The 16,329-nt window shown below is 42.9% G+C and overlaps 1 protein-coding gene across 3 annotated transcripts in view; it reads left to right on the forward strand.

Moving 5' to 3' along the window:
* The first annotated feature begins 1,916 nt into the window (after nt 1-1,916).
* LOC138917086 (cytochrome P450 3A12-like) overlaps nt 1,917-16,329 on the forward strand; it is a 32,909-nt gene continuing 18,496 nt past the window's right edge. Inside the window, exons 1-7 of one of the 3 annotated variants that reach the window (XM_070231651.1) lie at nt 1,917-2,043; nt 2,213-2,541; nt 6,636-6,729; nt 8,834-8,886; nt 9,476-9,575; nt 14,863-14,976; nt 15,240-15,328. In XM_070231651.1, the coding sequence (XP_070087752.1) occupies nt 2,249-2,541; nt 6,636-6,729; nt 8,834-8,886; nt 9,476-9,575; nt 14,863-14,976; nt 15,240-15,328 (743 nt within the window). In that variant the 5' untranslated portion in view covers nt 1,917-2,043; nt 2,213-2,248. Of the gene's footprint in view, nt 2,044-2,212; nt 2,542-6,635; nt 6,730-8,833; nt 8,887-9,475; nt 9,576-14,862; nt 14,977-15,239; nt 15,329-16,329 lie in introns of those variants that run through there. The other 2 variants (XM_070231649.1, XM_070231650.1) reach the window with 2 other exon arrangements.

Here is a 16,329-nt window from a genome sequence, read left to right on the forward strand (position 1 = left end):
TCTGGAAGACCCATGGGATAGCTGCTGTGGGAATCCCCATGGTGATAGGAACAAGAATTCTCACCAGTTTGCTCTTTCAGCCTTGGGTCTCATTAGTCCCCATAGTGGCCCTTACCAGGAAATGGCAAACATTGAATGTTGGTGTCTCAGAGCAGCAGCAGCCTTTTCAGTCTCCCCTCCTATCAGCTTATTTATACTCTGTTGTGATCAACTGCTGTTGGGAAGCCGCTTGCTGTCACTGAACCTCAGTTTCTACAACTGTAAACGGGGGGTAGTAGCATGACCCTGTTTACCACTGCCCAGGGAAGGCAAAAAAAAGGGGCTGGGGGCTAGAAACAAAGTGGAATTCCTGGGACTTTCTACCTTCATTTTCCTGGAGCTCTCTTTCCAGCTTCCCATGTCTGTCCTTTGTTAGTATTCCAGCTTGCAGCCACTTCTCTCCTTAATTCCCTCTCTGTAACGCTCCATTATCCCAGAGATTCCAGAGGTAATCCATGTTCTGAGCAGAGTTATGTGTCTGTCTCCATCCACTGGGATGCTGCTCCTGAAGAAGTGGACTGTATGGCTTCTAGCCCACAGCCAGCAGGATACCTATGTAAAACATTCACTCGCTTGTCCTGGGATCAATGCACAAGTGAGCAGATGTATTTGTGCATTACACTTTCCAGTGGCAGCTATGGATTTTGCCAGGTGCCTCCTTGAGTAAACTGCAACCCGAAGGTGACCAAGTGTCATGGTATAAATTTGGGGTTGCACAAGAATGTCCCAAGTAAATAAAAGGAGGCAGTGAGATACTTTACCAATGAGACATCCACCTTCTCAGGCCGCTGGCACGCAGCCCTGGGGACTTTCAGGTCGGATAATTGGAAAGAGTTGGTGAGCGGAGCGTGTCACTTTCTGCAGAAGGGCTGAAAGTCAGAAGGGATAAAGAGAGCAGGAAATCCACAAACACTGCTTAAATGTCTCTGCTTCTGTCAACTTTAGAGTTTCATTTTCCATATAACCCACCATTTCTCAGGCCAAGCAGACACAGAACCTGGGTCAGAGTGGCAGTGATGAGCTGGTGCAACTTCCAGATGCTCAGCCCTTGGATCTTTCCCATCAGGTGTGTGGTGGGGGGCTTACAGGTGACCATCACTGCTACTGCAGGCTTTCTCCTTACAGTTCCTCACCACCAATTAGAAATTCCCCCACTGGTCAAAAAGCAGGAAGCCATCTGCTCTGACCACTTTGCACCAGAGAAAAAGGTCATGTCATCTTTCTGTGGTCCTGGGTGCTACGTGTGACCCGTGGTGACATCTTTGGTGGCTAAAGTGGTTGGGGTCCTTTTGGCCATCCAAGCTGCTTTCTCCTCTTCACTCCCTTCACATCCGTTGTTCTTGGACATTGATCTTTCCAGGGAGAGAGGGCCATTCTGTGGTGAAGGATCTGTCTAACTGGCTGTCTACTGTAGGACCCTCTGAGGGGCTGGACAGGAAGCAGCATGAATTGATACCACGTGCTACAGCCATCACCACCTTGTCCATTTCCTACCTCTCCATCAGGTGCCCTCTTGACAATAGAATATGATGGACCAGCCTAAACATGCAGTGATGGTGGTCGAGTTATAGCCAGGCCCTGTTGTATTAACTATCCAGGAAGACAGTGTGGCCACCAATGAGCCACAGAGAAAGGACACGCAGGGGGCCCAGCATTTCCATCTCTACCAACTCAACTCCAATAATCTTTCTGGATGTCCCCTCTGCACAAGGCACTCTGTTAGAATATAACAGTGATTAATACCCACACTGTGCCCTTGAGAATCTCTCAGTATAATAGGGGAACTAAGTGTGAAAATCAACAATGATGCTGGAGGGCAGAGAGGACAATAATAGAATTGCGGGGGACAGAAGATGCCCAGAGGAGGAAGTGGTTATAACTGTTCAAGGAGGTTGGTGAGGAAAGACTCTAACTGAGGGGGTTCTGCCTCTGCTGGGTTTTAAAGGATGAGTAGGAGCCTTCTGGGGAGTCCAGGTGCATTTCTGGGCAGAGGAAACTGCATGGGTAAGATCTGTAGATCTAGCTTGTTGGAAGGAGTTCAAGCACTTTGGAGTGCATGCAGCCATGGAGCCAAGTGCAGATCAGAGACTGAAGGCCACTGGCTTTACTTGAGTTTCTGTAACCTTTGGGCTTACTGATAACACTGATTGAGTTGTTTATTTATTTCTCACAGAACAGGAACTCAAAGGATGTCAAACTGGGAGTTCCCATGATGCTGTGCCAGGGTGGAGATGGTACCTGCAGATGGAGCCCAGCTGGCCCTTCTACTGGCTGCAGCTCCAGCCCCACCCCCTTCCGAACATATAAATCTTCCAGCCTCAGTGACTCACTGCTTGGCTGGAAGGGAAGCTCTGTACCCACAGGCCTGGGAACAGCGGCACCGACTGCTGAAAGGAAAATCAGAGGAGAGAATCTCAGCAGGAAAGTGGCCATGGACCTGATCCCAACCTTTTCCATGGAAACCTGGGTTCTCCTGGCTACCAGCCTAGTGCTCGTCTATCTGTGAGTAACTGTCCAGGCTTGTGTCCTCTGTAACTTTGGACTTGAAATGCTAATCAGCCCCCCTTTCCCTTACCGGTTTTGAAGATTAAAAGAGTTAATGAAGGGGAAGTTGCTTACTGTTGGGTGCCACAAACACACGAGGGGTTCTTATTGATCTCATCCAGATCTGCCAAAGGAGTAACCCTCCCACTCCCAATTTCTGTGCTTAGCGGGTTTTAGTGACACTACTTGCTTCTTGGAATGACCTTCTGATTGACCACCAGTGTGGATGTGGACTAACCAAGCAGAATTTAGCAGAGACAGATTAAAAACAACAGACCCCTGGGCATTGGGGTCCTCACCCCCTTCCCAAGGTCTGAGGATCCCAGAGGCAGGAGGAAGTGGCTTGGGTTTTTGTCTCATTATCTTCGACTTCCAGGTTCTTTATCAGCTGCAGCAGAAATGTAGAAGGAATGGCCCCTGTGTCACTCAGGTGGCTCCCGCTTTCTTCCTCCCCACCACTAGGGATCATTTACACAAGGCACCTGGGGCACTCAGAGTTTGCAGGTGGGCTGGAGATTGCTCTGCCCTTCTCCTCAGACTCAGTTCTTCTCTCTTTTCTGTGCCCCTTCCCTGGGAATCCCCTTTTAAGAATCGACTTCCCTATCGTGTAATATGCAGAACTGTTTATCCCTAAATGAGAATCTTTAGAGCAGAGGAGATCTGGCAGAAATCTTCAATTTGTATTCTTCTTTTCACTTTTTCCTTCCATTCTCTGGGAGGGTTAGCATCAGTATAGAGATTTCTTTTCCCTCTGATATGATATCTGCAGGCAGCCTGCAAAGGCACGAGCCTGAAAAACCAATTTGGATTTTAAATATTTTTTCCCTTTAAGTTACAGTACAGGAGGATGAATCAAAACCATCCGGCAGAGAATTCCTTTCAGTGGTGGGATTCCTGGTATCATGGAGCAGGTTGGGAGAGGAGTTATTTTCTATGTGTGAGCAGCAAAGGGCCCTCCTTGTCTCATTTGACCTCTGTCTCAATCTCACTTTCTGAGAGTAGGAAACCATGGACACAGATGTGAGCATAGGAAATAGAATCTGGGTTTAATTCATTGAAAGAAATGTTAGGAATTATGGGTATTTTGGCAACATATTTGCTGACTGATGACATTTTAAAGTTAATTGATGTGCTTTAATTTCATTCTAGTTAATAGTAGATTTTTTCTGAGGAAGATCAGCCCTGAGCTAACATCTGCCACCAATCCTCCTCTTTTTGCTGAGGAAGACTGGCTCTGAGCTAACATCCGTGCCCATCTTCCTCCACTTCATATGTGGGACACCTGCCACAGCATGGCTTGACAAGTGGTGCATAGGTCTGCACCCAGGATCCAAACCAGCAAACCTTGGGCTGCCGAAGCGGAACATGCCACTAGGCCAGCTCCAATTCTAGATGTTTTATTTAGATGAGACTATTTCCAGTATATACTTTCTGAGAGACAAAAGAAGCCTATTGATTCAGTATTTGTGACTAGAAAAGTGCATAAATAACCTCATCTTTGTAGGATAAAGCCAAGAGTATGAATCTAGAGTCCAAATATATACTTCTATGATACAGACAGTATACATTTTTTTTTGGGTGGGAAGATTTGCCCTGCTGCCAATCCTCCTTTTTTTTCTGAGGAAGATTGGCCCTGAGCTAACATCTGTGCTCGTCTTCCTCTATTTTATATGTGGGACACCTGCCACAGCCCGGCTTGATAAGCGGTGCATAGCTCCGTCCCTGAGATCAGAACCAGCAAGCTCTGGGGCACAGAAGTGGAGCGCATGAACTTAACCACTACACCAGTGGGCCGGCCCCATGTATACATATTTTTAAACACCCCTGTTGAGCAGGTTCTTTTAATCTCTCAGTGCAGGTGAGTAAGTGGGACTATGAGCCAGTGAAGATATGAGAGTCCTCCAGGTAGGAGTCAGGAGGAAGTGGGAGAATATTCCTCACCCCTCAGAACAGAGATTCTCCTCAGTTCTGGTCCCACAGGTGGGCCCTCACAGGAGCAGAGTTAGCATCTCATCTGCTTGAAGCATGGAGATAAGGACACCATCTAAGTCACTCTGTGTGTGGTCTGCCTGGCAGTAGGACTGTCACTAGATAGTGTCACCACTGGACAAACAACAGTGTACCTTAGAGACAATGGTGCAGCCAAGAATCAGTTGCTGTAGACACCGCCCTCCTTATGCCAACGCAGTGTGAATGTAATAAAAATGATTGGCTTTATTGTGAGCCCTTCATTTGTACCACAAGCCTAATTACTCTACCACAGAGAGGGAAGCTGGAAAGAAACCTAAGAATTCACCAGCCCACCCTCTGCCGTGATTTGGAACCATGAGAGTTTAGACGCCAGCCGAGATCTTTTCTTGGGACCAATACTGCTGACACACTCACTCAATTGGTTGTCCTTGCTTTCTCATGTAACACACTGAAAGTTCAGAAGCAGAAATTGGTTTAATTGATTTGCCATGGTTGTGATGACAAAGGAAGGACCTGGGGTGGGCCTAACTCAGGCCACCCCTGTTTTGGCAGTTGGTGCACATGCTTCTACCAACTGTTCTGGACGAAGGCTCCAAATGCTCAGCTGGGCCTAGTTGACGTGCCTCTGCAGGGTCCTTCAAACAAAGGTCCTTTCCTGCAATTTTGGGGGTTTATTTTATCACATAAGATTTTCTGGATTTATACAGAATATTTGGAACTTGTACTGCCTTAAAGGCTAACTTCCAAAGAAGAGGAGACAAGGTATTAATTCAACTCTCTGGGACATTTTATGGTTACCCATTGTATGTTGCATAAGGCACGTTTTGGTATCAACAGGAAGGTACGTGAAGTTGGGAAGGCCATCAATCTTTTAGCTGAAATCTGTTGTAGGGCATGTTGAACTGATTCTAGATACCATACTTTTGAGCCATACTTTCCTAATTTGCCTCTATAGGGTTAGCCTTGTAAGCCTAGCAGCTTCGTGGTTAAAATGGTTTTCAGCTGCCTCTTCCCTCAGCCTCTTTTGTTCCTCCCCTCTGCCACCTCTCAGTAACCCTGGGGTGGGAAGACTTGCAAGGATCCAGAAGCCCTAGTTGTGAGATCCCATACATGACACATGGAAGATGAGTTGCAAGCAGCCCTGCCATAGGGAGCACCGACCTTAATGGGTTTCTGAGATGTTTGATGCGCAGAGACAGTAAACTAACTGCTTCATGACTGACCATTTGGAAAAAAAAATTGTGTACCTGGCAGGTGAGTGCCACAGGTGGGGAATCAGATGCCACGAGAGGAAGAATGGTCCGGGAGTGGATTCTTTAGTCTTGGTCCCTTTATACAGTATCATTCAGGAAAGATATGGGTCAGTCACCCTTGTCTTTAGCTCAAATCAACCACATTGCCTGACAACAGAGACTTGGGCGAGACTGAAAGATGCTCACATTTCTATGAGGCCGATGAAAGCGTTGAACACAGTCTTCATTCTATTGAAACAAGAACCCTGGCTGCTCCAAGGCCCGTCTGAAGATAGATTTAAGAAGGACCAAACCCTAAACTGGGGCCAGTGCATAGGGGAAGGAAAAGCATAAAAGTCTTCGAATAAACTGTAAGACCAATGTCACAGTGGGGTCTCGGTAACTCTTATGTTATTGAGTAGATGCAGTTATGCAAAATCCCATCAGAGCAGAAAAATTTTTTCCCCTTTCTACCTAGAATGAGATTCTCCAAGTCATGGGAAAGTCAATTTACTAAATGGACATGAATGAATTCCCTGGAAGGATTCCAGCCTGGACCTCTCAGGAGCACTCTAATTTGGAAACATTTTTCAAGTATTCATTGTAGGATGGGACCATGGAGACTTCAGCTGCTTTTAGCTACTCATCATTCCATTTTGCGGATCTCACAGTGGAGGAGGGAAAGGAGAGGAGGAGTGAATGTAATCACTGCCATTGGAGTTGCTGTTATTATTTATCTCCTACATGTTAACTCCCTTTCTTGACCGTTCCAGTTCTGAGTCAGGGACGGGCCAGCCGCAGCACCTACTCCACAATCCCTGTGATCTGGCTTTCTCTTTCACCTTATAGATATGGGACCTATACGCATGGACTTTTTAAGAAGCTGGGAATTCCTGGGCCAACACCTCTGCCTTTTTTTGGAAATGTTCTGTCCTACCGTAAGGTGAGTGTTGTTTGAAGTCCCTCTTTGCTTTTTATGGCTGCAAATTCCAGCTTAGATTCCTAGTAAAACTGCTCCTCTTCAGCAGGAAGTTCTGAGGCCTCACACATCCCACTAATGGCATCATAGGCCCCACCCGGCACATGGCCAGGTTTACCCCAGGGATCTATTGTCAGCTGTCAGGAGTCTCATGTTTTGCCTCAGTACGACAGCCCAGTTCTCTGGCTTATTCAGCACAGGACTTGATGTTCCAACTTGTGAGCATTGTGAAGAGGGTGTTCTTTCTTCCAGATGCAGATTCCTAGGAAGGCACAGTTGTACTGAGTATTAGGAGAAAAGAATGAAGGGAGTTCCCAGTAGCTCATTCAGCTGTGTACACTAGAGTCAGACTCCCCTGTTTGAGCTTAAGCTCTGGGCAGCTTTTTTTCTTTTCCTTCCTCCTGGGTGGTTTATTTTTGCTGAGGAAGATTAGACCTGAGCTAACATCTGTTGTCAATCTTCCTCTTTTTGTATGTGAGCCACCACCACAGCATGGCCACCGACAGACGAGTGGTGTAGTTCTGCCCCCAGGAACCAAACCCAGGCGATCACAGTGGAGTGCCCTGAACTTAACCATTAAGCCACTGGTGTTGGTGCCCTCCCGGGTAGTTTTAAAACTTCAGTTTACTAGTCAGTGCCAGTATTCACCATCAGGTGTTTGCACATACTTGAATTCTCTCAAGAACTGCTAAACCCTGCAGTTATACCCAGTGCCCTATTCCACCTTTGCTACCCATGGTAACTTTTGGGATTTGGGAGATGGAACAAGAGCTTCCTGCTTCACGTCTCTTCCTTCAAAGGAGGCTCCCTATGGATAAGTCTGAATAGAGAGTGGATATAACTGAGACAAGGTGGTGCTTGTGTATTGACATTAAATTTTTAACTACTTATTGGGTTGTATGGTTTTTTTTTTTTGAACAAATGCAGACTCACTTTTATAAAACCACTAGAAGGGAGATGATTTGACAGCATTATTAAAAATTTAATATAAGTGAACGGATTATAGTAGGTGATGCCTGGACTCTGAGCTTTGGTGGAGCCTTTGTGGTTCATCCAGCTGTGATGCCTCTCCCAGGGCCTGGCCACTGGATGGAAGGTTCCAAGCTCAGGTCCAGAAGGCCAGCAGGCAGAACCATGCATGCAGGCTGCCCTCCGCCTCAGATTTCCTTTCCTGCAGACCTGAGGCTTGCTTCTCAGATCCCAATTCTCCCACCAGGGGCCTTCAGTGTCTAAGTCCTGCCGAAGAACTTTCACATATTTTTCTCTAGAAAAGCAATAATTTCCTTTCTACATTTTGCAGATTAACTCCTTAGCAGATGCATCCCAAGACCCACATTTCTGGGACCTTTCTTTGCATTGTCAAAGCATCATAACTGAAACTTAGTGAGGAGGAGATTTTTTGTTTAAGTTACAGAGTTGAAATCTCAGAGCAAGTGTTTTAATTTCCTCTGTCCTTTGTGGAGTGATGGCTTCTCCCATCCTTTCCATGGTGAGCTGGAAAACTGGAAGGCAAGTCTGCTTTGTCATTGATTCATTCACTCACTCACTTTTTCACTTAACAAACATGGCTTAGTCTTATTTAAATCTGCTAGTCTAAAAAAGGCCCCTGGTGACTTAAACTTCCTAATTCTGCTAGAGTTCTAGAGAGGGCTCATGAGATAAATGAAAAGGTTGCTTAATAGGAGATCAAAGTGTGTGCAGGCCATTCTCGCTTTCCCTCAGCTTCAGTTTTCTCACATGTCCATTGAGGTAATAAGTCAGAGGGTTATTTGATTTCAGAGACAACACATGCACCAGTGGAAACACTTAAGAGGACTTACTTAATATTCATAGACATGGATAAGTCATTTAGTGTCTATGATACTTGGAGAAAATTCAAAATTAAATTCTCCTTGTCAAATAGCTCCTTTATTTTCCCTCCTTTCCCCTAAGACGCCTTTCCAATAAGAGCTTCCCTTCAATGAAAGACAGTAAGACTGATTTTATGGGATTTGAGTCATTTTTGTTCCAATTATAGGTATGGTTCAATACATTTAGATTAGCAATCTAATTTTGTTTCTCCCTGCAGGGTATTTCGAATTTTGACAGGAAATGTTTTAAAAAGTATGGGAAAATGTGGGGGTGAGTATTCTGGAAACTTCCATTGGATAGACTTGTTGTTATGATGATGGCCTCACCGTGTGTAAGACAGTCTCAGTCCAGAGCCACTTTTAGCAATTTTAGAAATAGGGGAATGAAATCATTCATAATCCTACTATCACTTTTTGAGCATTCCAAATCTTTATCCATTTGTAGACACCTTTTCACATATTTGTGATCAGTAAATCTACAATTTTCATCTAATTATATGTCATACGCATTTGTCATGTTTTTGATACATCTTCAAAATTATAATTTTTCATGACTGGGTGGACTTTCCTTAATTAATCATTGTTTTGTTCTAGAAAATTTAAATTGCCTTCAATTATTCACTAACCTGCCTTTATTTTTATAATGAAATATTTTAAATGCGGAAAAAATTATGGGGAATTGTACAGGGAATACCCACGTACACACCACCTAGACTTAGCAAATATTCTAATATTATTTCCAACCGTGATCTCTAGGGTTATGGATTATGTGACATAAGGATGAAAGTCTGGACTCCCAGGTGTGGCTCCAGCTCTAGAATCTGGCTTATTAAATTTATTCAGCTCTGTTTTCCCAACAGGGTTTATGATGGTAGAAGGCCTGTGTTGGCTATCACAGACCCAGACATGATCAAAACAGTACTAGTGAAAGAATGTTATTCTGTCTTCACAAACCGGCGGGTAGGCATTAATTTCTTTTAATTTAAAATTTTATTTATTACATTTTTATTTAGAAATAATTATAGGTTCACAGGAAAAGGGGAGGTGCCATGTCATGTGCCCTTCATCCTGCTTTCCCCATTGGTAATAACTTGCGTAGCTATAGCACAGTATCAAAGCAGGAAATTGACATTGGTACTATCCACTGAGCTTATTCAGGTTTCATCAGTTTTCTGTGCGCTCATTTGTGTGTGTATGTGTTGCTCTATGAAAATTTATCATGTATGTAGATTTTTGTAACAACACCACAATCAAGGTACAGAACTGTTCCATCACCACAAGGCTCCCTCTTACTTCTCTTTTATTGTCACAGTGTGTAGCTTGTATTTTCCTATTCTCAGGTCTTTTGCAGGGCTAACAGTTTTTTCTGATGAGGCCAATTTATTAATTTTTCCTTTTATGTGTTGTGACTTTGGCGTCAAGTCTGGAAACTTCACCTAGCCCTAGGTCCCAAAGATTTTCTCCTATTTTTTCCCCAAACATTATATAATTTTATGTTTTACCTTTAAGTCCTTAATCCATTTTGTGTCAATTTTTGTGTAAGGTGTGAAGTTTAGGTCAAGGTTCATTTTTTTGCCTATGGATGTCTAATTGCTCCAGCACCATTTGTGGAAAGTCTATCTTTCCTCCATTGAATAGCTTTTGCACCACTGTCAAGAATCGGTTGGACCTATTTGTGTGTATCTATTTCCCATTCTCTGTTCTGTTCAATGATCTATAGGTTTATCCCTCCACCAGTACCACACAGTATTGATTACTGTACCTATGGAGTAAATCTTAACATTGTGTAGAATGCTTCTTGTCATTTATTTTTTTTTCAGAATTGTGTTAGCTATCCTAGGTCATTTGCTTTTCCATACAAATTTAGAATAAGCTTATCTATGTTTACAAAAAAAAATTGCTGAGGTTTTCATAATATCTAAAGATCAATTTGGGGAAAATCCGTATCTTTACTAGGTTAAGACTTTCAATCCATGAACACAGTATACCTCTCCATTTATTTAGATTTCCTTTGATTCCTTTCATCAACATTTTGTAGTTCTCAACGTAGAGATTCCATACATGATTTGTTAAATTTAGATGTAAAGTATTTCATTTTCTTTGGAGTGATTGTTAATGGTATTATGTTTTTAAAGTATTTTCACAAATCCGTTGTTATTATATAGAAATGTGGTTGATTTTTGTGTGTTGATCTTGCATCCTACATCCTTGCTAAGCTGATTTATTAGTTATAGAAGGTTTTCTTTTTATGTTCCTTGAGATTTTCTACATTGAAATTATGCCATCCAAAAATTGGGACACTTCTATTTTTTCTTTTGAATCTATATGCCTTTTCTGTCTTTTTCTTGCCTTACTTCACCAGCTAGGACTTCCAGTATAATGTTGAATAAGAATAGTGAGAGTGGATATTTTCCCTTTCTCATTATATTGGGAGGAAGAATTTATTCATTCACCATTTAAAAATTTTTACTTACTTATTTTGGACAAATAAAAAATGTATACGTTTAAGATGTACAGTATGATGTTTTGATATATGAATACATTGTGAAACGATTACCACAAATGAATTACCATATCCATCACCTCTCATAGTTACCTTTTCTCGTGTGTGTGGTAAGAACACTTAAGATCTACTCTCTCAGCAAATTTAAAGTATACAGTACAGTATTGTTAACTATAGTCACCATGCTGTACATTGGATCTCCAGAACTGACTTATCTGATAACCAAATGTTTTTACCCTTTGAACAATACTTCCCCTTCCCGCCGACCCCCAGCCTCTGAACCATCATTGTACTCTCTGTTACCATCAGTTTGACTTTTCGTTTTTAGACTCCACCTATGAGTGAGACCGTGTGATATTGGTCCTTCTGTGTCTGACTTAATTTTCTTAGTACGTTGTCCTCTAGGTTTATCCATGTTGTCACAAATGGAAGGGTGTTTTTTTTTTTAAGCCTGAATAATATTCCACTGTATATTCACCGTATATTCCACTGTATATAGACATATATATACACACATATTTATATATACAGATATGCACACACGCACACATATATATATATACACACATATTTTCTTTATCCATTCATCTGTCCATTTACATTTAAAGTAGTCATTGATTGAAAGGACTCATTATCGACATTTTGTTAATCTGGGTGCTTTGCAGATCCTCTGTTCCTTCTTTCTCTCTTCTTCCCTTTTTCCTTTCTGAGTTGACGCTTTTCTATAATGGTGTGCTTTGGTTCCTTTCTCTTTACCCATGCCATCGCTACGATAGGTTTTTACTTCGTGTTTACCATGAGGCTTCCATAAAACGCCTTAAAGATTTAACAGTCTAATTTAGGCTGATAACAATCTAACTTTGTTCTTACTCAGAAATTCAGTGCTTTTACTCCCCCTGACATTTTATGTTTTTGATGTCACCATTTACGTCTTTTTATATTGTGCATCCATTAACAAATTACTTTAGCTATAGTCATCTTTAATTCTTCTCTGTTAACATTTGCCCTAGAGTTCTAAGTGATTTGCACACCACCATTACGATATTACTGTGTTCTGAATTTGACCATATATTTGTATCTACCAGTGAGCTTTATGCTTTCACGTTACTAGTTAAGGTCCTTTCTTTTTAGCTTGAAGAACTCCCTTTAGCGTTTCTTCTGAGACAGGTCTGGTGGTGATGAACTCTTTCTGCTTTTGTTTGTCTGGAAATGCCTTTATTGCTCCCACATTTTTGAAGGGTCACTTTTCCAGGTAGAGTATTGTTGGTTGCCAGATTTTTTCTTTCAGCGCTCTGAATACATCATTTTATTCTCTCCTGACTTTCACGGTTTCTGCTGAGCAATCCACTGATACCCTTGTTGGGGTTCTTTTGTAGCTCTTATTGCATTTCTTAGTTTAGTCTTTGTATTCTTCAGCTATAAAATTTCTTCTTTTTTTGGTTCTTTTTTATGTTTTATATCTCTTTGTTGAACTTGTCATTTTTTTGGGTAATTTTTTTCTGATTTTGTTAAGCTGGTTTATATATGTTGTCTTGTAGCTCTCTGAGCTTCTTTAGAACAATTATTTCAAATTCTTTGTCATGCAATTTTGGGTCTCCATTTCTTTGGGGTCAGTTACCGGAAGTTGATTGTGTTCTTTGTGGTGTTACTTTTCCCTGAATCTTTGTGATCCCTGCAGACTTGCAATGGTGTCTGTGCATTTGAAGAAGCAGTTACCTCTTCTAGACTTTATGAACTAACTTTAGTAAGCAAAGACCTTCACTTGTGGTTTGGGGTACACTGTAGTGTGTTGTGGTTGTCACTCTGTTGGTGCTTGGTGCCAAGTATGGGGGTGTGTGGTGGCTCCATGTTCAGGCAGCCATGGCTGGCTCAGGCAGCGGGGGTTCACAATATCCTCAACTGCATTATCCTTGGCAGCAAGAGCTATGAAGTTTCCAGAGTGGCTTCAAAGGCTGTTGAGGTCTTCAGCAGCACCTCTTGCTCCAGCAGCAAGGGACTGAGAGGCAGCAGTGGTTGCCAGAGTTGGTGGTATGTGCACACTCGTCTGGGGGAGCTGACTGCAGGCACATGTACTGCCTTGGGGACTAGTGACTGGAGATGAGGCTGGCAGTGTGCAGGTGTGTGGCTGCAGGGGTTAGCTGTGGGCACACATGGCAGTGCAGTCCACTGACAGGAGTCAAGACGGGCTCCAGGCACCTGAACAGCTATGGAGGCCTGGGCTATTGTCATGCACACGCCTTGGCATGGAGAGTGGGGCTGGCTGCTGGTGCGGATCCCAGGGCTCTGGGAGTCACTGGTGGCACTGGCTAAAGCATCTTTGGTAGGAGAGGAGTGGGACAGGACAGGACTCAGGCAGCTGGAGTCTGCGAATGTGAAAACCTGTGAGGCTGTCGGCGCCCAAATCTGCAGGGTGTCTGCAGCATCTATGCTGGCTGTTGGTTTCCTCAGCAGCAAAGGCTTCTGGAGTCTTCTGCAGAATAGGCCAGAGAGAACCATAGTCACTCCCACCACATTGCTGTCACTGGCAATCTCTGCCCTTCTTTGTTCCTAGCTGTCTTAAGACGTGTCAGCTATGCCACTCTCTAGGTGTGGTGAAACCAAAGCAGATCATTTGCGCAGTGCCCTGAAAGGCTGGGGAAACTGATCACTTACCTGCTGTCCTATTCCCAGCAAGTAGAACTTTCTCAGGCTGCGGAGTGCCCTCTTGGCCCTAGCAGTGCTGGCCTGGGGGATCAGATGACTCCGGGAAAATGAAACTATTCTCCTTACCCATTTTGCACAGTTATTCTCAGGGTTTTTTTGCTCCGCTGCGTTGCTGAAGCATCTTGATTGGACTAATGAACTCTCCTAGATCTATTTTCATTTGTGGGTAGCTGTCTAGTTGTTGTTCTTGGAGGGTTGATGGAGGCTGGGGTCTTCTACTTGGCCATCTTGGTGAGGTCACTCCAGTCTTTCATCATTAAGGGTGATGTTAGCTGTAGGATTTTTTGTAGATGCTCCCTATGAAGTTGAAGAAATTTCCCTCTCTTCCTAGTTTTCGAGTTTTTATGGTGAATGGGTCTTGGAGGTATCCATTTAAAAACAAAATATAGTTTTGGAAGATGAAAGGAAGTCTTCAGCAGGTTGGCTTGGTTGGCAGTCTCAAGCTGAGAAATAGAATGATCTCTTTCTTTTCCTTTCTATCCCTAGCAGAAAAATGTAACGGAAAGGGATTTCCATGTGATCGTATCATTTCTTCGGAATAGCAAATAGATTATTAGTCTTTTAAGTATTAACTATTTTTTTAAAAAAATCACCATTTTTGGACATCCCTTTTCCAGGTTACTTTTGCTTTAGTTATATCTAAAGGCAAAACTGGTCTGAGGCAACACAGATATTGGCAAGGCTACCTGGCTATCTGTCACCAATCCCTTTGTATTCCGAGCAGCTTGGAGGATGTATTATGTCTTGTTCTTCTCATTCTCCTGGAAGAACAGTTTCCCTACCACATGGGTCATTTGCATTCAAAAGGAGATTGGAATATAAAGTGTGGAAACCACATCAGTGGCTGAATGCCTCCTCCACACTTACAGGAACCTAGACATTTGGGATAAATATATATTAAGCATCAATCATAGGGTCTGCTACTAAGTAGACAGTCACTAAATATTTGTTGAAAATTTATGCCAATTTTACAAATTTTCCACAGTTGTTGAGACATCCAAAACTCATGTAGGGCAAAATGTCTTTTGCTTTTGAGTCTAGCCTTTTCGTCCAGTGGGATTTATGAAAAGCGCCATCTCTCTGTCTGAGGATGAGGAATGGAAGAGAATACGAACGTTGCTGTCTCCAACCTTCACCAGTGGAAAGCTCAAGGAGGTGAGAAATTAAGAGGACTTTTAAATAGAAACGTAAAGAATGCATCTGGCATCAGGTAGAAAATAAGGTCATAGTCCCTTTTTAAGGAGTATTTTGCTGAATTTGAGCCTCCTAAAAATGCTGTTTTATCTTTATGTTCTAGAGGAGACATTATAAGATTCATTATAAAATGTCACTTACTACTCCATGCTTGTGAAAGCAAGGCCCTTCTAAGACTGGAGTCTCTGCATTTAACTTCAGGTGGTGTTGTATTTTGTATTTAGATGTTCCCAATCATTGGCCAGTATGGAGATGTGTTGGTGAGGAACCTGAGGAAGGAAGCAGAGAAAGGCAAACCCGTCACCTTGAAAGAGTAAGTAGGAGTGCACCTGCTGGGATACTGACCTTGGTCACGAGATCCTCCAGCTGCCTGACACGGAGCTGAAATTCCCACAGTCGAGTCACTCTAGTGACCAAACAGAAGTAGGTGTGTGTTTTTACAACTCCAACGAGTCACCCAAGAAGATGTGGCTCACCCAAAAAAGCAGCACAACTAGGAGAGAAATCTTCTTCTGTGTGCATGAGCCAGGATTAATTGATCTGCTTAATTGTCACCTTGGATATTCTGGAAGACAAAAATACATAGTTTAGAGAGAAGACACAAGATCATATCAAAGATTTGAGAGTAAAGGGTATAGAATGGTGAGAGAGAAAGGCATTTGGTACGTATTGGTGGTCATGGGTGGGGCAGGACAGTTCCAATGTGAAACTTGGAACGCTTAAACCCCTTCACGATTTTGCTGGGCATACCAGCAAAATACTAAATACAAAGTCTTACCACCACTTCTCTTTCCTTCAGTCTCAGAGGAAAGAAGGCCCTGTACAGGCTTCGAGTGGGGTGATCATATCATGTATTGTCTAAAGTGGGATATTTTTAATTATTCAGGAACTACAGTTGTAAACTTGGATTGTCCTTGGAAAACTGGGGACTTATGATCACTTAGCTGTGGGATCACCTAAATCAATGTTGGAATGATTTATTATTATTATGTTTTTAACTAGCAACATTCTTAGTTCTTAGATTTACCATGATGAGCACTCAGGACAATGTGAGATTACTGGAGTTGAGGAAGAGTGGGTCATTCAGGGGCCTTTGCAGGGGTGTAGAAAAGGAGGGATGACATTCCTGGCAACTCAGAACAGGGTGATGCTGTTCTGTAATACGCTAAAGAGGAATCAGCTTTGAGCATAGATACTGTGGTGAGGCAAGTTCCAGATCAATGTCATCTTTCTTGACTCTCCTGGGAAGAGTTAATTATTCCACCCTTTGTCCTGCTCCAACACAGTGCTTATAAAGGCACTATTGCCCATACT

The sequence above is a fragment of the Equus caballus genome, chromosome 13, assembly GCF_041296265.1.
Source record: "Equus caballus isolate H_3958 breed thoroughbred chromosome 13, TB-T2T, whole genome shotgun sequence".
NCBI lineage: Eukaryota > Metazoa > Chordata > Mammalia > Perissodactyla > Equidae > Equus > Equus caballus.